The 25,824-nt window shown below is 43.1% G+C and overlaps 1 protein-coding gene across 1 annotated transcript; it reads right to left on the bottom strand.

Moving 5' to 3' along the window:
• Positions 1 to 283: 283 nt before the first annotated feature.
• LOC139416433 (choline/ethanolaminephosphotransferase 1-like) lies at positions 284 to 24,220 on the bottom strand. Its single transcript, XM_071165037.1, has 9 exons — positions 23,916 to 24,220; positions 22,770 to 23,303; positions 11,804 to 11,951; positions 11,227 to 11,368; positions 9,272 to 9,356; positions 8,656 to 8,787; positions 8,095 to 8,253; positions 7,572 to 7,697; positions 284 to 3,354 (listed from the first exon to the last, which is right to left on the bottom strand). Exons 2-9 carry the CDS (start codon positions 23,187 to 23,189, stop codon positions 3,178 to 3,180), a joined length of 1,389 nt encoding a protein of 462 aa, XP_071021138.1. The 5' UTR covers positions 23,190 to 23,303; positions 23,916 to 24,220; the 3' UTR covers positions 284 to 3,177.
• Between the last annotated feature and the right edge of the window lie 1,604 nt (positions 24,221 to 25,824).

Raw genomic sequence — 25,824 nt, 5'->3', positions numbered from 1 at the left:
TCTGTGTAAGGGAAACTGCCCCATTATGGCACTTATACATATGTTAATTAAAACACAAGAAGAATATCACAACGCTACACATCAAACCAAGTCTGTTTCCAATTTTGCGGAGTCTGTCAAAAGGTCAAAGGACTGCATAGGATCATTAGTCACGTTGTCCATCTTCATCACACTAATACATTTGTACTGGAGAACAATATTGCAGAATACTAAAGAAGAGGTCATGATAGACACAAAAGGCTGCTAGCAATAGACTAGATCCCCTGTTATAAATATAGCAATCTTTATTTTACATAGGCTTGTTTATTCAAAAATTAATGGTTTTCTTTAACAGAAAATTAACAATTTTGACCAAACAACAAATTAAAATCATTGAACATCATTAAACACTAAAAAGCATTTATTTATTTTTTACACTGACCAATGATGCACCCTTTGCAAGTCATCTTAAATCTCTGCATTGCACAGAAAATAAACAATCCAAGGGAAAATTAGTTACGCTTGAGGCGGTGTTTCAATTGGTTGAACACTATCAGTTACATATCCATGTGGCCATTGACTGAACATTACAGTGGGTTGTAATGCCTATCCCATGCATCGGATACAAACATTGACAAGCTCTTCTCTTGTTATGAAGAGACATTAAAACGGTAGACATGTTAATACTCTGTGCATCACTGTTTGATATTAGCTAAATTGGTAGGGTAGACATTCCTTAATTTTTGCTTAAAAAAAAAAACATTCCTTATGTTTGACCATGGACGGTACTGCGTCCCTACAGGTATAGTTAAATACTTGGTTAATGATAAGACCCCATACAAAATGGGTGGACTGAACTGTTCCACATAGGAGAGATAACTGATGGGCTATTGTGTAACAGACCAAAGTTCACTAACTATGAACAGAGAGAGAAACCTAAATGGGGATGCAGCTGCCATGACACCAGTGTTGCTCTGGGGGAGTTGGAGTGGCTGTAGGGGTAACATCAGGGAGTGAAGTGGAAGAGAACATCTAAACATACCCTTCATTGTATTCATCAGTTACTAATCAAGCATTTATAGCACAACACTTAGGTCTAACACTAGCCTTTTCAGGCCATAGTTTTGAAACCTTCCCATCTAATGCAAATACTTAGCATTTAAGGCAACTGCTGCATACCGACTATTGCATTTTTCACATACATCCCCACTTGGAGGAACTGATTAACACTGGTGCCAGCCTGATCGACTCCTATTTCATCAACGCTACAGTATAACCAAAGCTCAACTAAAAAGCAACACAGTTGAATTAATTTTTAAAAAATATATATATAAAATGTTGTTTTTTTTAAAGAGAAAAAAACAGATGAATATTGTAAAAGGAGTGTGAGGAGGTTGGAGTAACACCTATCACTAAAACATTCCAAACATATTTTTTTTGTCATCCCATGGTGACAAAAATGACTTGCGGTGGACAGAACACATACTGGTACTCATAACTGTTGCTTGAATATCATAATGATGAGCTAGATTCCTAACGGTTAAGAGTCTGAACGCATGTAACAGGTAACGAGAAGTGCTCCATTGACTTGCATCACATATGGCACAAGTTAACTGGAAGCATACAGCAGGAACTGTGTTCCATCTCTCAGAATCAGTAGTATTAAAGTAGTATTAATGCAGGTCCATTTGTACTGCAATCACATGGGAGAAAATGAAGTACATAGCCATATCATGTAAACATGATGAGACAATGGTCCCCTTGTTTGGGGCTTATTGAACATAATACAATTCAGTGTCATAGATCATGCAGGCCCCTCAAACTCAACCCTGGAGCTTGCAGCCAGTTCCAAAGCTTTTCCCCCCATTGCTCCCCTCTAATCAGAGACTGATTTAGACCTGGGACACCAGGTGTGTGCAATTCATTATCCGGTAGAACAGAAAACCAGCAGGCTCTAGACCTTATAGGGTAAGAGTTGAATAACCCTGATGTAGGCTATACAGGACAAGGATGACATAGGATCAATAACAGAAATGCAAGGCAGTCTTCGCTCATGACCATGTATTCTTCCACAATGCTATTCGCAATCTCTAATGACAGCTTTTCAGATGGTTCAAACAGAATGCAGAAATACTATAAAGAAATACTCTGCGCTACACCTTAAAACAGAGAACTAGCATTTTTCTCTGGAGTGGAATACAGGTGGGAATTGTATGTAGATGTGCTGAACAAGTACCATTACTGAAAGAACAGACCGGCATTTAAGTCATATTGCTCGGACAGAAACACGCGAATACACTAAGCGTTTTTCTCATAGCTAAGTATATCATTTGGTTAGGTATAACCTGCTCCTTCCTATGGATAACATTTTATTTTCAGTGCATTTGGATAGTGGTAGCATGGTTATAGTAAGCAACATTAACCCCTATCCATAACCTTTAGTTAGATAACTTCTAAATCTCAAATAGTTTGTTACCAAATAACCAGGTTCTTCTTTTATGACAAACTAAACCTCAACAGAAAACATATTCCTCATTCTCCTGTTCGGCTAGGTACCTTTTACACCACACATCTGCAAAAACGGATCACTATTGCACACCAGACTGAAATAAATTATCTTTATTAAAAAAAATCTAATTTTCCCCACCCTCAATGTATTCATAATTTAATTGGCTAATACTGCGTTCATAACCAAGTGGGAAGGTAGTAATTATCAGTTGGGTGTATTCACGTTTTAAACTGGGAAATATTATCAAACATGGAGGTCATTAGAAGGCTTCTGATTGTTTCGCTATTTTTTGCCCATAAAAAGTATATCCATATTTCACTTTCTAAATCTAAAGGAAGATTAACAGAATCAATTTTGTATTAACAATTTGTATTTTGTTCTTACCATAAACAACTGCTGAAAATACCAGCAAGCTTGCTGTCTTGTTTGTTGACAAATGACGTCAGAGAGGTGCAAGTGGGAAACTGAGCACAGGGATGATAGTTTCCCACTAGTAATTACCAGTTGGAGGGGCGTTCATGTGGATTTTTCCCAGTTGTATGCTGGTATTTACGAAATGACGAGATGTTGTGAACGCAGCATTATACATTCGTAGAAAGACTGCCTCCAATTCGTCTCATCCAATGGGAACCCTGTGGAGACAAGGGGGAGGCGGTTGAGGTAATTCCACCAGCTCCAGCCGGACGGTGTCACCACCTGTCAGTAGTGTCACCAGACCAGTTACACCAGACGTCTTTGCCTGACCGGGAGGCAGAGGCGGACCGTAGGTTGGGGGGTTTGATCTTGAACACGAAGATGTGCAGGTGAGAGGCGATCTGGTTGCAGACGCTAACGCAGTAGCGCACTAGATCAAAGATGGACAGGAACTGGAGATAAAACAAGACAGACAGAATAGATGTCAAATAAAGTACATTTAAGGCTCTTTATTTACAGAATTTGTTGAATGTCAAATCATCTTTTGCCCCTGAAAATAATTGCATGAATATACGCTAGGCAATCTACACAACAGTGATGGACTTTGGTATACTACTTTACCACTCAACTATGGGGTTTTGACATCTTACTTTGGCTAGAATCAGTCTGTGAAGTCAAATGTTTATCTGCAAAATGACAATTTCCTTGTCATGTTCATGAAATTCTATTGTGTGTGGTATGACCGATAGGGGGCAATGAAGTTCTCTCGCAGTCCTACAGTAGGCTTAGGCTTCTGGAATCTGCTTTGAACCTGCCAGGCAACAGTGTGATTGCGGGGACGCACCCCTGATTGTCTATGCAATTTAAAATGTGGGTCTAAGGGAAATAAAAGCGCCAGAGTTTTTCAGGCGTGAAGGACATAGTGTCCTAGCTATCAGTGTCCTAGCTGGCTAGCTACCGGTGTCACTCCAGTCTTCCAAGCTACTGAACAAAAATATAAATGCACGGTGTCACTCCCGCCTCCCCTGCTATGTACCGGAGTCTTCCTAGCTACTGAACAAAAATATAAACGCACCATGTAAAGTATAGGTCCCATGTTTCATGAGCTGAAATAAAAGATCCCATAAATGTTCCTATACGCACAAAAATCTTTCTCTTGTTCCTGTTAGTGAGCATTTCTCCTTTGCCAAGATAATCCATCCACCTGACAGGTGTGGCATATCAAAAAGCTGATTAAACAGCATGATCATTACACAGGTGCACCTTGTGTTGGGGACAATAAAAAGGCCACTAAAATGTACACTTGTATCACACAACACAATGCCACAGATGTCTCTAGTTGATGGAGTGTGCAATTGAAATACTGACTACAGGAATGTCCATCAAAGTTGTTTCCAGAGAAGTGAAAGTCTAAAGAAATTAGCTCTGGAACATTTAATAGTAGAACAAGACAAAACAAAAATAAGTTTGGAGATTTGAATAACATATTTGATTAATCAAATATTATACTAAGCTAAGATATGGAATTGTTTTAAGATGTTCGACCATGGATCATTTAGCTATTTGAGTTTGAATTTTAGGACCCCTGTAGGTATTCCCCCAAAACATGTTTTATATTATTTGATCAAATATTTAATTTGGCCTTTACTACTATAGCCCATAGAAACACATTGAATAACACGTTCATAAATGGTGACAGTCAAAAATAAATAATAAGGAATAATGTTGATGTGTCTGTACCTATATCTACACTAAACAAAAATATGAACACAACATGCAACAATTTAAATGATTTTGCTGAGTTAAAGTTCCTATAAGAAAATCAGTCAATTGACAGAAATTCATTAGGCCCTAATCTATGGATTTCACATGGCTGGGAATACAGATTTGTATCTTTAGATACCTTAAAAAAGAAAAGTAGGGGCATGGATCAGGAAACCTTTCCGTATCTGGTGTGACAACTATTTGCCTCATGCAATTCGACATCTCCTTCACATAGCATTGATCAGGCTGTTGATATGGCCTGTGGAATGTTGTTCCACTCCTCTACAATGGCTGTGCGAAGTTGCTGGATATTGGCGGGAACTGGAACGTGCTGTCGTACACGTCGATCCAGAGCATCCCAAACACGCTCAATGGGTGACATGTCTGGTGAGCATGCAGGCCTTTGAAGAACTGGGAAATGTTCAGCTTCCAGGAATTTTGTACAGATCTTTGCGACATGTGGCCATGACAACCGTTTATCATGTTGAAACATGAGGTGATGGCGTCGGTTGAATGGCATGAGAATCGGTGTCTCTATGCATTAACATTTCCATCGATAAAAGGCAATTGTGTTCGTTGTCCATAGCTTATGTTTTCCCATACCATAACTCCACCATTGGGCACTCTGTTCACAACTTTGACATCAGCAAACCACTCACACACACAACGCCATACACAATGTCTGTTGAAACCGGAATTAATCCGTGAAGAGCACACTTTTTCAAGATGCCAGTGGCCATCGAAGAGCATTTGCCCACTGAAGTCCGTTACGACGCCAAACTGCAGTCAGGTCAAGACCCTGGTGAGGACAACGAGCACACAGATGAGCTCCGAGACGGTTTCTGACAGTTTGTGCAGAAATTCTTCAGTTGTGCAAACCCATAGTTTCCTCAGCTGTCAGACCCACAGGTGAAAAAGCCGGATGTGGAGGTCCTGGGCTTATGGTAGAGAAATTAACATTCAATTCTCTGGCAACAGCTCTGGTGGGCATTCCTGCAGTCAGCATGTTAATTGCACTGTCTCTCAAAACTTGAGACATCTGTGGCATTGTGTTGTGTGACAAAAAAAAGAAAAAAGCTCACTAACAGGGATGAGAAAAAAGCATTTTGTGCATATGAAAAGTTTACATGTTGCGAGTCTCATCTTTCCATAGAGTGTCATTCTAGTTAGTAAGACAAATATTTGTGGGGAAAAAGTTGAGATGTCTTTCAAGAATCTCTGAGCTCTAAATACAGCAACATTTTCACTCAGCCTCATGGCAAAATAGCTAGCTACCTATCCCACCCACCATGTACTGGAGTCCTAGCTTGCTAACTAGCTAGCACCCAGTGTATTAAACGCCTGCCTTACAACTGCCCTCATTAACAGAACCCGACCGTTGTCCTAGCAAGCTAGCTACCGTTGTCACCCCTGCCTCGTCTTCTGTCGGTTGATATCCAACATTATGGTGCATTACCGCCACCTACTGTACAGGAGCACCCTTGCCTCCCACCTGTGTACCAGCTTAAAAATTGATCAATAAAAGTATGAAGAAGGGCTTCTGCAGATGCAGGAATGCCAACATGCAGAAACACGCCAAATTATGGGCCACAATTGCACCCGTCCTCCAGGCAGGTGAAATTTTGTCCCGAAGAAAAGTGTTTAATTCACTCTAGTGTTCTTTCCATTTGTTACATACATTAGCGACTCGCAACAAAAAAATAAACCTAGCCAAGTTATCACAGTTCTTCTCCTTTACCTCCGTTACGCGTTTCTCACCTCAATTCCGATCCGACCGCTCCCTCCACACACACACACACACACACGGGTGCTGCGAACCCAAGCTCCCATTAGGCCTATAGAAATTAGTGCCTATAAAAATGTACCCAACTGATGGGCTACACAAACAACACTGTAGACAAGCTACATTCCTTGCTAAATCATGACAGCCTCATCACAAATTAAAAACGGACTGGTTGATTAAAGTAGGGAAACGTGTTCCAACTATGAGCTACAGTTTAGGAATAATATATTTGTCTCGTTTATTATTTTTTATTTTTTTTGCGAACTGCTATAGTGTCCCATTTAGAAAATGGAGTAAATGGTGAACAGTGATATTGACGAGAACGAGGAAACATTTTCAGTAGCGCGAGTCACGGCTCAAATGGCACTTGCAGTCTTTCATTTAGGAAATGACCTCAACTCAAGTAGGCCATTGACAATGACTGCATATCAACTGCAGCAATTTCTGTATTGAGTGTTTTTTAAACCCTAACTGTTAACAATGATGACGTGCAGAGCACTTCATATCCGTGGCAAATAATTTGAAAGATGCATATCCCCCCCTTAATAAAGTTACAGCATTGATGCGTTAGGTAGGCCTATTTGTTACATTTTTCCCTTGATGATGATCGGGACCTGTTAGTGTTAGTTTTGTGATAACTGCACTGTGATTTAAATTCTGTGGCGAAAACACAGTTTTTTCTTCACATTAACAATAAAATGTTGTTTAAACGTTTAAACAATCACACCCCTACTTGGCACGTACAGTGACAGTCAAAGGTTTCGACACACCTACTCATTCAAGGGTTTTTATTTTTACTATTTTCTACATTGTAGAATAATAGTGAAGACATCAACACTATGAAATTACACATATGGAATCATGTAGTAACCAAAAAAGGTTAAACAAATCAAAATATATTTTATATATTTGAGATTCTTCAAAGCAGCCACCCTTTGCCTTGATGACAGCTAGGCACAATCTTGGCATTCTCTCAACCAGCTTTACGAGGTAGTCTTCACTATTATTCTACAATGTAGAATATAGTACAAATCATTTAAACTTGAATGAGTAGGTGTCCAATCTTTTGACTGGTACTATACGTGCACATGGATGAAGCTATTACGGGCTATGGTGACTTACCAGTGCCACCCAGAGGACCAAGTACTCGTCTATGAAGCTGTTAAAATACTGGTCCAAGAAGAGCAGCCCTGGCCCCAGGTAAGCCAAGTCATGGAGATACATCTCACTTTTTGTCATATGAGCTACCTGTAAAACAAACAAACAAAAAACGAGAGAGAATCGTCAACGTATAATAGAGTAAAGACCAAATAACTATATTGAGTCCAATTAAAGACATTGGACTAAGGCTGAAATTCAATGCAAGGTACGTTATAGCGCAGCGCACTATAACAGACTTAAAAGTAATTTACCCTTGAGCCGACAGTTATACCAAAACAAGTGGCGGGTGTGGATATTGGAATGTAGACTGGCTTTTTCAGCATTTCATGTTTCACGGTCATGTTCAGTAGGCACAGAATGGAAGAAATATATGCGAAACAGAGGTACTATCTGAACTTGTCCAATCAAAAAACGCTTGTGTTCCGTTACACACTTTGCTACAGTGTGCCCTAACGGACACGATCGAGGTCACCTGGTTCCTCACCACTAGCTTGTTGGTGATCTTGGCCGACACAAACCCAAAGGCCAGGACATAGAGACAGGGGTGCTTCTCAAACAGCTGGGACGCAGACTTCTTGTAGATCATGACAGCCAGAATGATGACTGACCCTATGTGGAAGAACGGCGACAGGACACTCGTTCCCTGAGGAAGAAGGGACATGGCTGTCACAATCATTGTACAGCTGAAAATTCCACTATCCTTATCCATCTCTAAAGTGATAAATAAACCACAAAGTAAAGTTCTGACTAGTAGCTAGGCTGATATCAATGAAACGGGCATGATAGTCATCCATGTCTCTATTTTATGGAGGCCTAGAAATGAAGCATGCCAAGTGCTTTGGTATTTAAGCAATAGAAAAGACTGGCTATTTCACCCAAAATTGTAATATGTAATATGGATCATATTATAAACCAAAGTTGAAATAACCAATCGTACGGTTTTGCGACAAATTCCCACACACTGTATACTTCCACACAACAAGTCATCTTTTATCAGCCATACAATTCAACCCTCGTTAGTCAGGACGGATCACGTCATCCTCACCGCTATGGTGGATCCGTTCTTTCCTACTCCTCCCGTGAATATGACCCGGAAGTAGTTGGTGCAGGAGAAGATGGCTCCCGCCACAGTGAGGATGGCTGGAATGAGCTTAATCTGGATGTTCACCACAGGGATCTGTGTGTTTGGGGGATTAGTAGTAGCATAGCCCTGTTTCAATATTTTAGAAACACATCCATCTTTCCTACCTTCCTTAAAGTAAACACAGACCTCAATTGGTGGGATTGGTGGAAGTAATAGGGCGGGAACTGGGCTTTCACCTATCCAATACCTTATAGATCTGTGCTTACCTCCAGGAAACAAGGAAAGGATGCATTCAGCAAAATCGGCAACAAGGACGCAAGTCTTAACACGTTAACCAACATGCTATAACTTCCCTACATTACTTTCATAAGTCTTGACATTCTTGAGGCTATAAATGTTTAACTGCATGTATAACAGTGTATTACACTAGATTCAATACAAGGACAAAAAAAGGGTAGAAAAGGCATCAAACTACAACTACAATGCATGTAAGAATTAGCATTAAGGTAATTTCTTCCATTTCCAAGCAGTAGGAACAGGCCATAATTTCCTGAATCAAATGGGTTAAATTAATTACCAAGAACTGCCAAAAAGCTGGTCCTCCGATGGCAGCCAGCAAATACATGATTATAATGAAGAATTGCACTTCAGTCACATCAATGCTGCACAGGCAAAGAGACAGAGGAATCATATGCAAATGGTTAAGTGATTTCACATTTCACACAGTTATCAAAATCAACATGCACATAGCACCCCCTAGCAGGTCCTGCACAAACACCATCCATTCCTCTGGGTTGTGGGTTAGTTGTGAGTGTGTGTGGGGGGATGTAGAGAACATGTCCCTCAAAAGGCTGAGAGGAACCTGATCTGATAAGGTAGATTTTTTTCTGGCGGACAACCTATAACTCTTACTTACTCTGTCAAGGGCTTACATCATATCAAATCAACCATACTCCCAGGACATTTGTCCCTTGTCCTTGTTGTGGCTGTTCCCGAAAGCCAAACAGATAAGCAAATGTTGATACACACCCGGTCAAAAGTTTTAGAACACCTATTCATTCAAGGGTTTTCTTTATTTTCTACACTGTAGAATAATAGTGAAGACATCAAAACTATGAAATAACACATATGGAATCATGTAGTAATCACAAAAAATATACATATTTCATATTTGAGATTCTTCAAAGTAGCCACCCTTTGCCTTGATGACAGCTTTGCACTCTCATGGAATTCTCTCAACCAGTTTCATGAGGTAGTCACCTGGAACGCATTTCAATTAACAGGTGTGCCTTGTTATAAGTTAATTTGGGGAATTTCTTTCCTTCTTAATGCGTTTGAGCAAATCAGTTGTTGTGACAAGGTAGGGGTGGTATACAGAAGATAGCCCTATTTGGTAAAAGACCAAGTCCATATTATAACAGCTCAAATAAGCAAGGAGAAATGACAGTCCATCATTACTTTAAGACATGAAGGTCAGTCAATTGAGAAAATGTCAAGAACTTTGAAAGTTTCTTCAAGTACAGTCGCAAAAACCATCAAGCCCTATGACGAAACAGGCTCTCATGAGGACCGCCACAGGAAAGGAAGACCCAGAGTTACCTCTGCTGCAGAGGATAAGTTACCAGCCTCAGAAATTGCTGCCCAAATAAATGCTTCACAGAGTTCAAGCAACAGACATGTCAACATCAACTGTTCAGAGGAGACTGTGTGAATCAGGCCTTCATGGTTGAATTGCTGCAAAGAAACCCCTACTAAAAGGACATCAATAATAAGAAGCGACTTGGAAATCTGTCCTTTGGTCTGATGAGTCCAAATGTGAGATTTTTGGTTCCAACCGGCGTGTCTATGTGAGATGCAGAGCAGGTGAACGGATGGATGATCTTCGCATGTGTGGTTCCCACCGTGAAGCATGGCGGAGGAGTGATGATGTGGGAGTGCTTTGCTGCTTACACGGTCTGTGATTTATTTATAATTCAAGGCACACAACCAGCATTCTGCAGCGATATGCAATCCCATCTGGTTTGCGCTTAGTGGGACTGTCATTTGTTTATCAACAGGACAATGACCTCCAGGCTGTGTAAGGGCTATTTGACCAAGAAGGAGAGTGATGGAGTGCTGCATCAGATGACCTGGCCTCAACCCAATTAAGATAGTTTGGAATGAGTTGAACCACAGAGTGAAGGAAAGGCAGCCAACAAGTGCTCAGCATATGTGGGAAGTCCTTCAAGACGGTTGGAAAAGCATTCCAGGTGAAGCAGGTTGAGAGAATACCAAGAGTGTGCAAAGCTGTCATCAAGGCAAAGTGTGCCTACTTTGAAGAATCTCAAATATATATTGATTTGTTTAAATTGTTTTGGTTACTACATGATTCCATATGTGTTATTTCATAGTTATGTCTTCACCATTATTCTACAATGTAGAAAATAGTTTTTTTTTTAAATAAAGAAAAACCCTTGAATGAGTAGGTGTGTCTAAACTCTTGACTAGACTGTAGTTTAAAGGAAAGCTCAGACGGGGTGCCCACCCACTCACATGCCAAAGCGCAGGGTTCCTGACACGTAGGTCTGCCAGTGAGCACAGTAGAACATGAACATGCCGGCGAAGCAGCAGAAGAACATCCAGTCGGGGTTAGTTCCAAGTTGGACGGCGATACAGGTGCCCAAGACCACAAACACTAAGAGAGGGGAGAGAAGTCAGAGACAGAGAATATGAGAGAGAGACAGAGACATAGAGAAAGAGAGCGAGAAAGAGAGCAGGTGGGTGATAGAAAGTAAGAGTTAAAGAGGCAGGTATATTCTGATTCCTCACTTTGTCTTAATTGTGTGTGGAAATGAAAAAAATATTAGTACCAGTGACATCAATGCATGCAAAAGAGGGAGAGAGAGGGAGAGAGGGTGATAGAGAGAAAGTTCAATTACACAACATGATGTTTCTCAGTCTTAAATCATTAATGTTGTTTACATCTGTAAGTGTGTTGTGTACATTTATGGGTATATTGTGTCTATCTTTAAGTGCATATTTGTTGTGTCCGTCTTCCATGTAATTTGTAGCCTGTGAGTGTGTTGTTATGGTAGTTTGAGACGGTATACACACGCTCCAACACACACACCTGTTGAAAGGGAGTCACAGCCATGGTCAAAGAGCTCTCCCAGTGGGGTGCTGCTATTGGTGCGCCGTGCCTGTTTCCCATCGATGGCGTCCAGTGATTGGTAGATGAAGAGGCCCACTGCACAAGACAGGTACACCCACAGCGGTGCCTGAAAGGTAAAGGGAACAAACATTCAACATTTACAATAGACGGTCTACTAGCACACAATTTCTATGTTTGGGTTATAGGATGTTATGTCCAATCCATAGGTCAAATTGGGATTGGGAAGTCCCTACTAGTTCATAGCCACACCCGGGGGGGGGGGTGGAGCTTTTAATTTTTGGGAGAAAGACAGGTCAGTTCAGGTGACTTTTTAAAAAGGACATTCTACTCCAAAATGAATTAAAATAAAATTATACTGACATCTAAAATATAATTTCCCCCTCTAGAAATAAGTCCCATGGGGCTCCGCTCCACTCAAAGAAATGGAGTTACAACTCTGGTAACTATCGTTCTATATCGTGGAACTCCGCCCCAAAGGGGAGCGCTGCTCCTAGCGGTTTAAGGCGGAGCGGAGCGCAACGCTCCAAAATGTACCCCTGCCAAGCATAACACTTCCCACTTAATGAAAAGGTCGCGCTCAGCCATGGCTGCGACTAAGTCCCGCAGTACTGTAACACACTGTCCCAATATACTGCGTCCTCAGTCCAATCCACCCTACTCAGTCTAAAGGCATTGCCAATGACTAGTGGGCAGATAAAACTCAATATGAGCCATACTAAGATGATACTTCAATATTAAACAATTAGTCTAATAGTTTTGTAATACCAGTTAAAGAAACTATATCCCTCATCCTTCCGCCCAAACAGTCATAGACTTGTGGGCAGGTTAGAATAAATGACTCTACTGTACTAAACCTTCAGCCAGGAGTCATGCTATGTAGTCATTCTAACATGAAAAGGCAGAACTGATGGAACCCTGTCCATTGGTCCTCTCCCTTTAGTTCTACTCCTCCCATCAGCAATGCTGAGTGCAGGCTGAACCAAGTAAGACATACTCGCTGATTCCTCAGTGTAACCCGCCACACTCAATCCATTAGCCAAAGCCAATGATTAGTGGGCAGATAACAGAAAATGGGCCAACCTTCGTAGGGCTAGCAACAGGGCAGCATGTTGAGGATCCGAAATTCAAGCCTTCATAGTCAGTGGCTAGCTGCAGTCCCAGGTAGACAATCCGATGACTGGGCCAGGGTCTGCTCTTTTCCCTATTCACAGCGAACCCCAGAAGCCTGAGATTAATCACTGTCTGTGTTGTGTGTGCGATTGCCAGCTCTGCTGACGGGGCGAGAACCAGTAGGTCGTCTAGGTAGGCCAAGACCCTTATCCCTTGACGATGCAACGGGTCTATTGCCGCCTCCACGCACTTGGAAAAGGTGCCAGGATGTCCCCGAATGGTATTCTCGCATACTTGTACACCACCCCTTGGAAGGCAAAATGCAGAGACTTCCAGTGATGCGGATGAACCGGCACATGGAAGAACGCGCCCTTTAGGTCTATGCTTATACAAAAGTCTTTGTTGTGGACACATTCCAGCAGACGTTTTATCGTAAGCATTCGAAAGGGCCATTTGGCTACGGTCTCGTTGAGAATGTGTAGATCCAATAACGGCCTCATACCCCCAGTCTTTTTTGGCACTAGTTAGTAGGGCGAATATAGCCTGCTGTTCTGTTGTTCTATCGGGGAAATATTGTGACCTCCTCCTTCACCAAAGGTACCGTAATCTCTTTCATAAGAGCGGCTACTTTCTCTGCCGATTTCATCACAGTTTCCACCACGGTCGAAAACGGTAACCCTTCTCCAGCGTCCAGCTTAGCCAGTGGGAGAGGGTGCAACTTCACTGCCACTCCCAATAATGCGCTGAGAGCGGGAGAGAGTGAAGTTGTGGTGCATTCAGTAGGAAGGCCTGTATTCCTCTATGGCCCATGCCGCCGCTATCCTCCGACATAGAAGTGGTGGCACAGCCCAGGGTGGGGCCCCCTCGAAAGGGGGAGGAAATATTAGCGCGTCCTGTGAGAAACAGGAGCGACAACACGGTTACACTCGTAACCTTGTGGTTCCAGCCCTCTGTGAACGCAGCACGGGTCTGAACTGCACTGAGGCTATTGCCTGAGTTAGTGCGCAGTCTCCAACAGCGATTGAGTCATCAACCCAACATGGGGTTGTGTACACAGGCTGTTCTTTAAACCCTGAGCCACATTACTCCTAGGAGTCTGGGGTCTAGGGTTTTTATGAGGTATAGCATTGCGGCTCATCAAGAGTGTCCGCTTTGCTGCCCTCTTATCATTGCCATTCATAGCGTCCTCATGTGTGTGCTCAGCTACGCACCCATGGTGGGCTGTACTACACACAGAGTGGAGAGAGAAAACCTGAACGATCTCTGGTTTGTTATGGAAAAGAGATTCTCGTGACAAATACAATCGGAATCTAGTCTTTATTCAACAAACACGTTGGCTCCCCCATCTCTTTGCAGGGGAGCGGGGGGAATAGTAGGCGCTGTTGAACAGAGCGTTGCGCTCTTCCCTCTCTTCTCCCCCTCGTCCTGTCATGGTCGCTTCTGGCTGCTCTTAGGTTGTCGCCAGGGTGACGTCATGACCACCTCTCTCGCCGGTGAAGCGGCTGCTCTCTCTGGCGCTGCGGGAGTGGAATGGCCCACTCTCGGTGAGCTGGATGCTGCTGTTCCTTGGGCTATCCGTCTGGCCGTAGACCAGGGTCTACTGGAGACGGTGAAACTAGGTGGCTCTCTGGAAAGTGATCTAGATCCTCCTGCCAATGGCAAGTGTCTAGATAGTTGTTCCCTCCCCTCCTCCAGCTTTCCGAAACGCGTCATTGCCTCTTTAAAGCCGGCTCCAAAGAGGCCGCTGTTAGATGGGGGCGTTCAACAGGGTGGCTTTGTCAGATTCCTTCATGGCCGTCAGAGACAGCCAAAGGTGTCGTTTCCCGACCTCCCCGCATACACAGCCGACTCCTGGGTGAGATGAAGTACGGCGCTGGAAATTCGACGCCTCTATCTCCTCTCATGACAGCTCAGTCTTGTCCGTGGTGAGACGGGATAGAGAGGCTGCCAGGATATTGTTGGCAATATTGTTCACTGTTGCTACAGCCTGGACACCTAATGCAAAGGACTTCTCTACTAGCTGAGCTGTGAGCCTGTCCTTTGTAGTAGGTAGAGTGGGCTTTTTGGATGACTGCCAGGAGCTCAAACCAGGACGAGGTACGCAGCCATGGCGTGCCCGAGCCTGGGGATCCCCTGGGGCCGTCTGCAGTCCCTCTGGTGAATGGGGTGTTAGCTTTTACCGGCACTCTCACCCTCAAAAGGTGACCCCATGAACCTTCCACATATTTTCAGAGCGAGGGCATAGCTGGTGCCAGTGGCACCGCCACCCTTCTTGTTAGAGAGTAGGGGCCGCCCTCCATCATGTCCACTTCCGGGTTGGAGGGCAGCATGATCTCAAGCCGACTCGCAGCCCGCTCAACAAGCCCTGGAAAATCAGAGCGCAAAGAGGCGGTTGCATAGGAGAGGGCTGCTGAAAATTCAGAGCCCGTTTCATCCTTGCACTCTCCATAGGGAGTTTTTTTTTTTTTATGATCAAAATCGGTCAGTGGGTTAAACTGTTCTGGAGAAACATCCACACACTTCCCAATATCCTTGTCTTCTCTAGAGGTGGCATCATCATATGATGCCTCAGAACCTGAGGCTAGCACAGACATGGCGTCCTCGAGGGATATCCTCCCTAAAGAACACTCGTCACTGTTTCCTCTCCTTTAAAAGATAGGAGGGCGCAGCTTGGGTATTCCGGGGGTCTGTGAGGCCGCCCCTAGAGTGCTGTGATCCTAGACACACGAAACATAAGTCGTGTGAGTCCACAGCCGCCATGGTGGAGCAGCGACACTGAGCTCAAGAGCTTCTGAGTTAGGTGGAAAATCTGGAGTGCTCATTCTAGAGGGACGACGTCGAACACTTGGATATCGACGGCGGGTTCGTCCTGAGACTTATCTTCCCTTCTCGGCTTCTTCAGTCTAGTCCAAGTCGCTGAAAATAATGGGAGGCTGACTGAGGGGAAGCATCCCCTTATATAGGGACACCTGTACACCCATTGGCTGCAGGTGTGTGCATAGTTCTCTCTCAGGCTATTCGCTGCATAGGCAGTGGGGTAAACCACTAGGAGCAGAGCTCCCCTATGGGCCGAAGCTCCACGATATAGAACATAACTACAAATATAACTGCAAATATAACTGCAAACATAACTACAAAACTGCAAATTGACCACAAGAAGCCTAAACACTGAGGTAAATCTTCATTGAAAATTGGATATATTTGACTAAGGGCAATGTTGTGAATAAATTCCACAATCCGGACATGAGCGAGTACTCGGTTCGGACTCGATACTGTGTGCCCCTGTACGCGCACTGAAATCTAAGCCCACCATGATGTATAGTACCTCCCACCAGGCGGAATGCTGTGAAAAGTGTGTCCCGGGTCTGTTAGAGTTGGGGTTTTTTTTGTGTTTTTTCCCCAATGTATGCTTTGGCCACAAATACAAGTATAGGATGAGTTGACAACATTACCTGGGTAGGAGTTAACAGAGTATGAAATTTTCCCGGTACAGTTACTTTAATGTAGGCCTACCAGTTGCACCTGACTTGTGTTACATTTAGCCCCAGTCTACCCTATGCATTAAAACGACATTGGCAAGCGCTGACGCTGTTAAAACTCTAGTTCTGAAAAGCTACAGTTCACAAATGTTGGGGATTTGAGAAAGTGTAGTAACACTAGAAAGCTCTCAGGTCCTACAGTGGCCATCAAAACTGCTATCAGAAGGTGTGTTCTCTTATGACTGCATTAACAATGTTGTGCAATGACTGGGCATGCATGTTTCTCTCCCTATGCGCTGTGCAGCACTCACTGTTTGAAAGCACCGGAGAGAAACTTCTCACGTAGAATGTGACAAGCTGGCCAATTGAAAAGGTAAACTATTCCAAGAAGGGGGCGTCTGATTTTGTCTTTGCTTATTTGTGTTGTTGACTGAGGACAATTAAATGGCAACAATTTGAAAGCCACCAGGCTTTCATTTGACCCGGCCCAATTTAACCCCTGACAACAACAGATCCATTAAAAATATATTTCAACTGACTGGGTTGAAAGTAACCGAAACCTTCCCATGTGTCAGCATACAGTATTGACAAAAGTGTGTTTAATATCAGACTAAGAGGGCCAGTTTGTTTGAACAGCTGCCCCTTAACTAGCTGTGGGAGGAGGAATACATGGAGGGATCTAGTATCCGTTGTGCAAGCTTCCCTGATAACAAACTGTAGCTGATAATATTTGAACGCAACATACAGTAGACTAAGAAATGTAACACTATGGAGGGGAGGTTGAGTCAATTGCAGATTAAACAATATCCTCAAGTGATCTCATTTTCAGAAACAAGATAACTTAACAACCTTGCCTATATTACAGTCAAGCCTCCAGCTCCAAAGCTTTAGACGATCAAAACAAACCCATGAACTTGATTTTCTCCACTGATCCTGTGTGGCTCAGTCAGTAGAGAAAGTGTTTTGGGTTCGATTCCCAATGGGGCCACCATTATGAAAAATCTCCACTCATGACTAAGTCGCTTTGGATGAAAGTGTCTGATAAATGGCATACAGTGCCTTCTGATAGTATTCAGACCCCTTGACTTTCCACATTTTGTTGCAGCTCTATTCTAAAATATATATATTTTTTTATTTTATTTTTTTTTTTAAATCCTCAGCAATCTACACACAATACCCCACTGCAAATCTACCAAGACCTGGCCGTCCCTCTAAACTTTCAGCTCATACAAGGAGAAGACTGATCAGAGATGCAGCCAAGAGGCACATGATCACTCTGGATGAACTGCAGAGATCTACAGCTGAGGTGGGAGACTCTGTCCATAGGACAACAATCAGTCGTATATTGCACAAATCTGGCCTTTATGGAAGAGTGGCAAGAAGAAAGCCACTTCTTAAAGATATCCATAAAAAGTGTTGTTTAAAGTTTGCCACAAGCCACCTGGGAGACACACCAAACATGTGGAAGAAGGTGCTCTGGTCAGATGAAACCAAAATTGAACTTTTTGGCAACAATGCAAAACGTTATGTTTGGCGTAAAAGCAACACAGCTGAACACACCATCCCCACAAACATGGTGGTGGCAGCATCATGGTTTGGGCCTGCTTTTCTTCAGCAGGGACAGGGAAGATGGTTAAAATTGATGGGAAGATGGATGGAGCCAAATACAGGACCATTCTGGAAGAACCTGATGGAGTCTGCAAAAGACCTGAGACTGGGACGGAGATTTGTCTTCCAACAAGACAATGATCCAAAACATAAAGCAAAATCTACAATAGAATGGTTCAAAAATAAACATATCCAGGTGTTAGAATGGCCAAGTCAAAGTCCAGACCTGAATCCAATCGAGAATCTGTGGAAAGAACTGAAAACTTCTGTTCACAAATGCTCTCCATCCAACCTCACTGAGCTTGAGCTGTTTTGCAAGGAGGAATGGGAAAAAATTTCAGTCTCTCGATGTGCAAAACTGATAGAGACATACCCCAAGCGACTTACAGCTGTAATCGCAGCAAAAGGTGGCGCTACAAAGTATTAACTTAAGGGGGCTGAATAATTTTGCACGCCCAATTTTTCAGTTTTTAAATTTGTTAAAAAAGTTTGAAATATCCAATAAATGTCGTTCCACTTCATGATTGTGTCCCACTTGTTGTTGATTCTTCACAAAAAAATACAGTTTTATATATTTATGTTTGAAGCCTGAAATGTGGCAAAAGGTCAAAGTTCAAGGGGGCCGAATACTTTCGCAAGGCACTGTATATATATATATATATATATATATATATATATATATATATATATATATATATATATATATATAGTCCCACAGTTGACAGTGTATGTCAGAACTAAAACCAAGTCATGAAGTTGAAGGAATTGACCGTAGAGCGTCGAGACAGGATTGTGTTGAGGCACAGATCTGGGGAAAGGTACCAAAATATTTATGCAGCATTGAAGGTCCCCAAGAACACGGTGGCCCCCATCCTTCTTAAATGGAAGAAGTTTGGAAGCACCAAGACTCTTCCTAGAGCTGGCCGCCCAGCCAAACAGCAATCGGGGGAGAAGGGCCTTGGTCAGGAATGTGGTCAAGAACCCGATGGTCACTCTGACAGAGCTCTACAGTTCCTCTGTGGAGAATCTTCCAGAAGGACAACCATCTCTGCAGCACTCAACCAATCAGGCCTTTATGGTAGAGTGGCTAGACGGAAGCCACTCCTCAGTAAAAAGCACATGGCAGTCCGCTTGGTGTTTGCCATACAGTACCTAAAGACTCTCAGACCATGAGAAACAATATTCTCTGGTCTGATGAAACCAAGATTCAACTCTTTGGCCTGAATGCCAAGCGTCACGTCAGACCTGGCACTATGCCTACGGTGAAGCATGGTGGTGCTAGCATCATGCTGATGGGATGTTTTTCAGTGGCAGGGACTGGGAGACTAGTCAGGATCAAGGCAAAGATGAACAGAGCAAAGTACAGAGAGTACAACCTAACAGAGGTGAGAGGATCTACAGAGAAGAATGGGAGAAACTCCCAAAATACAGGTGCCAAGCTTGTAGCATCACACCCGAGAAGACTCGAGGCGATAAATCGCTGCCAAAGGTGCTTCAATAAATTACTGAGTAAAGGGTCTGAATACTTATGTAAAATGTGATATTTCAGTATATAAATTATATATACAATATATATATACAATATATAAATTAGCAAAAATGTATTTTAACCTGTTTGCTTTGTCATTATGAGGTATTGTGTGTAGATGTAATCAATTTTAGAATAAGGCTGTAACGAAACATAATGTGGAAAAGGTCAAGGGGTCTGAATAATTTCTGAATGTACTGTATGACTCAAATACTAAAGACCATGCGACTGTGTAGCTAAAAAATACATAACAACCCACATCCGATTGTAATCGATTCATAATTAAGCCAGCTTGAGTAAACTAGTCTGAGGGAGACCATTCTAAATGCCTATTCCTAGCCTCTAGGGCTCGAGAGGCGGGAGAAGGGGCCTGAGGCTAGATGTGAAACCTGAGGACGGGGACACGGGGTGCCTGTCCCCAAGAGCCCTGTAAGGCATCTCCCACGTACTTCAGCAAAACAAGCACACATGACATGGAGCATTGTGCAAGCCTGGCCCCAGTGACCAAGAGAAAGGAAAAGCAAAACGTGCCTTATGTTAAATATTGATAAACTAACAATAATTGGTCAACCTTTTTCCATTCACAAAGTCATAGCCTAGTCATATCTACTTTGTTAAAATTGACAGCCTTAAAATGCCCTTGACCTATTCTATAATGTTGCTTAAATCATTGTTAAGCACAACACTTTTGTGGTGACACATACATCCTGCTGTATCACATCTTCTAAGCAAAAGCATTAAGGCAAGCAAACTGGTTTCGCATTGACAGGCTACATTCCTAAACAGAAAGGAAAACGCTGCACACTGCTGCTAGTTTCAATATGTACAAATTGTGTTGTTTTATCCTAATTGAGTATTGTATGTATATTACTATAAATATTGATCATATTCCTTGTGTATGATCATATATTTTGATACATTGAATGTTAATATTGTGAACTTATGTTATAAATTTTTTACCTCCTGTTTCAGGAAGAGATGTCACGGAGTACTGCCCCTATATATAGGGCCTTCCACCGCCACCTGGAATATGGATGCCTGATGAAGACCTTAGGAACGAAACGTTGTCATAAATAAATATCCCCTGGGAGCATGAGCAGCAGTGTTCGGCGCTTTCCTTTCTGTTTTCCATGAGTTTGCCTACAACTCCGGCACCTACAGAAAGTACCTGAATGTGTGCATGTTCTACAGCTTTTGTACACTCATAAAACACACATCCTTTCATGAACCGATTGATAATCTACAATCACTCGTAGTTGAAATGTCAATCTTTAGACATTCATGAGGCCAACACAACAACATGTTACGTAGGGGCAATTCCACAGTAACAGAGTGATGCTGAAACTGATTTTTCACTTGAAAATGTCAAACAAAAAACAATGAATGGCAAGCTAAACAAACCATAAATCTATGCACAATGACTAATTTCAATAATTTCCACAGAATTTGTACAAAAACACATTTATTGAAGAACAGTTCAAATGCTAAGTTTGGTAACAGAATGACAGTTTGTGCTGTTGGTGTCATCATTCTGTTACCAACACTTGCCTCTGCACTGTTCAAGTACATGTGTTTGAGAATTAAAAAAATGAAGTGAAACATCATAGTCTTAGCATCACTCTGATACCGTGGAATTGCCCGTATTACAACGTGCAAAACCCCAGAAAAAGAGTCATAACTCTTCAACAGGTCAGATTCCAAAAACATGTCACCAGTACCAACTCACACACTTTCGTCTTAGTTATTCAACATGGGTAGTGTTGACATTAGACCTCCACATGGAAGGTCACAGGTAAGACTGCATGGCGGCCAAAACACCTACACCTGCTCTTTGTCTGAAAACCTTAGCTGGTGTCAAATCCTTGCATCCTGGTTTCCTCAATTCCTCTCAAAGCGCATTTAGAGGAGAGGATCCAGGGTCCCTCCTGTCGACCTCCTCCAATGAGCTTTGAGAGGAATTACGGAAACTTGGATGGAAGGAGGGAAGATTTGACAGCAGGTAACGTTTTCAGACAGCCAAGGAAGTGACATTCAAATTCAGTGAGTTGGTCCTGTGTAGCTCAGTTGGAGCATGGCACTTGCAATGCCAGGGATGTGGGTTCAATTCCCACAGGGGGCCAGTACGAAAATGTATGCACTCACTACTGTAAGTCGATCTGGATAAGAGCATCTGCTAAATTACTAAACTGTAAATGTAAAAAGTCAATGTTTGTGGCTTTCTGGTGTTTTACCATAACACCATGTTCATCAAATACTGTTACTGTAAGATGGTTTAGAATAGCTTGATTCTCAGAGACAACAAGGACAGTAGGTATAGTGTAGCATTCTTATCTACAACAAATTCCACCCAACATTGACAAAACAGACAGACATTTTGATAAACTTTCGCTTTGAAAGGGTAGGCTATATATGACAATTACCCAATCGATACTATTATTATTTATTTTTTAAAATTTTACCCCGTTTTCTCCCCAATTTCATGGTATCCAATTGTTTTAGTAGCTACTATCTTGTCTCATCGCTACAACTCCCGTACGGGCTCGGGAGAGACGAAGGTTGAAAGTCATGCGTCCTCCGATACCCAACCCAACCAAGCCGCACTGCTTCTTATCACAGCGCGCATCCAACCCGGAAGCCAGCCGCACCAATGTGTCGGAGGAAACACCGTGCACCTGGCAACCTTGGTTAGCGCGCAGTGCGCCCGGCCCACCACAGGACTCGCGGGTGTGCGATGAGACAAGGACATCCCTTCCGGCTAACCCCTCCCTAACCCGGACGACGCTAGGCCAATTGTGCGTCGCCCCAAGGACCTCTCGGTCGCGGCCGGTTACGACAGGGCCTGGGCGCGAACCCAGAGTCTCTGGTGGCACAGCTGGCGATACAGTACAGCTCCCTTAACCACTGCGCCACCCGGGAGGCCCAATCGATACTTTTCAATCAAGAAATTCCGAAAGAAATACTGACGGCCTCGTCTTCTCTCTATGTCCTGTCAGTAGTGTATATTATTACAGCCGTTACAACAAACATTGACCTAATAATCCATGGTTATTACTTAGTAGGAATACCTGCTGATTAATTCATTTAAAGATGCATACTCAGTGGGAGGGAGGGCCATTTGAGTGGCCGTGTGTGAAAGAGATCCAACATCAAATTCTTTCCAGGGCCTAGAATTCCCAGTGATGCCCCTGCATGGACCTACCTGTTCAGTGGCAGTGGGGCAGTAGTACACCAGCACCAATGTGGTGAGAATGTTGATGGCCAGGCCCACAATAGTGATGAGGTTGGGGGCTATCCATGCTGGCACACATGCCACTAGCCACTCCCAGTAGTGCTGCATGAAGGGCTCCAGAAGTGAGCGACCTGCACTGCTGTATCTGTGCTCCTCTAACTTCTTCAGCTGGTGGCGCGACAGTGGCGGAGCCGGCAGTTGGATGAGCTTACTCAAGACACAGGAACTCCCCCCACCACTGCAGGCTGTAGTTGGACCTGCAGTGGTAGTAGGCCTGTATGAAGGGTCCACACTCTGGTCCTGAGGGGTCCATGTCGTTGTCCCCCCTGCCCCCTGGCTTGCCTTTGCCGCCCGGGTCCGTGGTGCTCTCTGACCGGTGCTGCTACTCATAGGGGAAGTCGAAACCGCACTTCACGTGGCGCCTGCTCTGCTTACGACTGCCTCCGCCCCGGTCCAATCCAGGGAATCCACAGTGGGGCCACAACCGTTTTACTGGGTTGAAGCCTAATGAGGAGAAAGAAAGATTTATATTTTATTTGACCGTAATGTTAAGCATAATTTGACTGTGGCAGTACACTGAGCACAAGCTGCAGCGGGAGGGCTGGTAAAACAGGAACTCATCAACCATACATGCTTATCATATGTTTCCTGATAGATTCTGCTAATACTGCAAACAGCAGTCAGTGAGACAAAATAAATAAATAAATGCAAGACTTGCATAGTTAAAGCATTGAATTACAAGGGTATATACCTTGGATAGATATGTGTATGCTTACACATAGTGAATAATAACCAAATCATGTCTACGAAAACGACATTTTAAAAAACAATGTAGAATAATTAGTTAGGAGGTTCATGTCATGTTGCCCTACAATACTTGTTAGGTAACGTCGTTAGCTAGCTACCAACAAAATCAACTGGCTAGCTAGCTAGCTAGCTAACGTTCCCTTGCTAAGCTAGCTATCTATCAATATTATCTGTAGCTAACTAAAGGCAACTTTCACAACATACATTTTTATCATATTACCATATGTATAAAATTTAAAATAGGTTGTCAACACAATAATGTTATAAAGAGCTGAGTTGACATGCAGTTGTCCTTCGGAAATCTCTTACCTAGCTTGATTCCGTTACACGGAAGCGGTGGCCTCTATCGTTGTCTGGCTAACAGCTAGTGCCTACTACACTCCCGCAACCTCGGCCTCTTCTGTCAGCTTATATGTAGCTAACAAGAAAACAAGTGCATAGAGCAGCGACAGCAGTCTAGTTCCCAACGAGTTAGAACCGTTTTCGGGAAGACTAGGATCAGCTGATGCAGGTGAATATCACGAAACTCGACCGCGGCTTTGAGAAAGAGCGGAAAGATTTTTGACAGGCAGTCGTAGGGATTTCCCACTTCCGTCGCAAAATTTAAAAAGACCGGCTCCTTGACTGCATTCAATATCTTTTTATGATAATTTAGTATGACATACAATATATTAGAATAATATATTAATAAACCATTGCATTAGTTTAATATCAAAATAACTTAAATGAACTGTAAATGGAATGAACAGTGGTATGTCAAATGAAGGCCTTGTGGTATTATGGACTCTTATTTTGAAATACCCAACGTCAACTACTTTGTACCTTAATCCAAATTGTTTTTGCTTTTGGATTGAGACACAACATCTGTAAAGATACACTACATGACCAAAAGTATGTGGACACCTCCTTGTCAAACATCTCATTCCAAAATCATGGCTATTAATATGGAGTTGGTCCCACCTTTGCTGCTATAACAGCCTCCACTCCTCTGGGAAGGCTTTCCACTAGATGTTGGAACATTGCTGCGGGGACTTACTTCCCTTCAGCCACAAAAACATTAGTGAGGTCGAGCACTGATGTTGGGGGATTAGGCCTGACTATCAGTCGCCGTTCCAATTAATCCCAAAGGTGTTCGATGGGGTTGAGGTCAGGGCTCTGTGTTGGCCAGTCAAGTTCTTCCACACTGATCTCAACAAATCATTTCTGTATGGACCTTGCTTGCTGCACAGGGGCATTGTCATGCTAAAACAGGAAAGGGCCTTCCCAAACTGTTGCCACAAAGTTGGAAGCACAGAATCGTCTAGAATGTAATTTTATGCTGTAGCGTTAAGATTTCCCTTCATAGGGGCCTACCCCTTCTTTGGACACTGTGCTAACAAACCTCCAAACAAGCTCCAACGCCATACAAGACTCCTTCTGTGGCCTCCAACTGCTTTTAAATAATAGTAAAACTAAGTGCATGCTCTTCAACTGATTGCTGCCCACACCCTCCCACCCAACAAGCATCACTACTCTGGACAGTTCTGACTTGTGGACAACTACAAATGCCTAGGTGTCTGGTTAGAATGTAAACTCTCCTTCCAGACTCACATTAAGCATCTCCAATCCCAAATTAAATCTAGAATCAGCTTCCTATTTCACAACAAAGCCTCCTTCACTCATGCTGACAAACATACCCTCGTAAAACTGACTATCCTACCATTCCTTGACTTTTTTCATGTCATTTACAAAATAGAATCCAACACTCTACTCAGCAAACTGGATGTAGTCTATCACAGTGCCATCCGTTTTGTCACCAAAGCCTCATATACTACCCACCACTGCGACCTGTATGATCTCGTTGGCTGACTCTCACTACACATTCGTCGCCAGACCCACTGGCTCCAGGTCATTATCTTTGCTAGATAAGCCCTGCCTTATCTCATCTCACTGGTCACCATAGAAACACCCACCCTCCAGCATTTCACTGGTCATCCCCAAAGCCAACACTTCCTTTGGCCGCCTTTCCTTCCAGTTCTCTGCTGCCAATGACTGGAACGAATTGCAAAAATCACTGGAGCTGGAGTCTTATATCTCCCTCTCTAAATTTAAGCATCAGCTGTCAGAGCAGCTTACTGATCACTGTACCTGTGCACAGCCAATCTGTAAATAGCACACCCAACTACCGCATCCCCATATTATTACTTACCCTCTTGCTCTTTTGCACCCCAGTGTCTCT

Source organism: Oncorhynchus clarkii, chromosome 9, assembly GCF_045791955.1.
Source record: "Oncorhynchus clarkii lewisi isolate Uvic-CL-2024 chromosome 9, UVic_Ocla_1.0, whole genome shotgun sequence".
Lineage (NCBI taxonomy): Eukaryota > Metazoa > Chordata > Actinopteri > Salmoniformes > Salmonidae > Oncorhynchus > Oncorhynchus clarkii.
The sequence above is the reverse complement of the archived record's forward strand: the minus strand, read 5'-3'. Positions and strand labels throughout refer to the sequence as shown.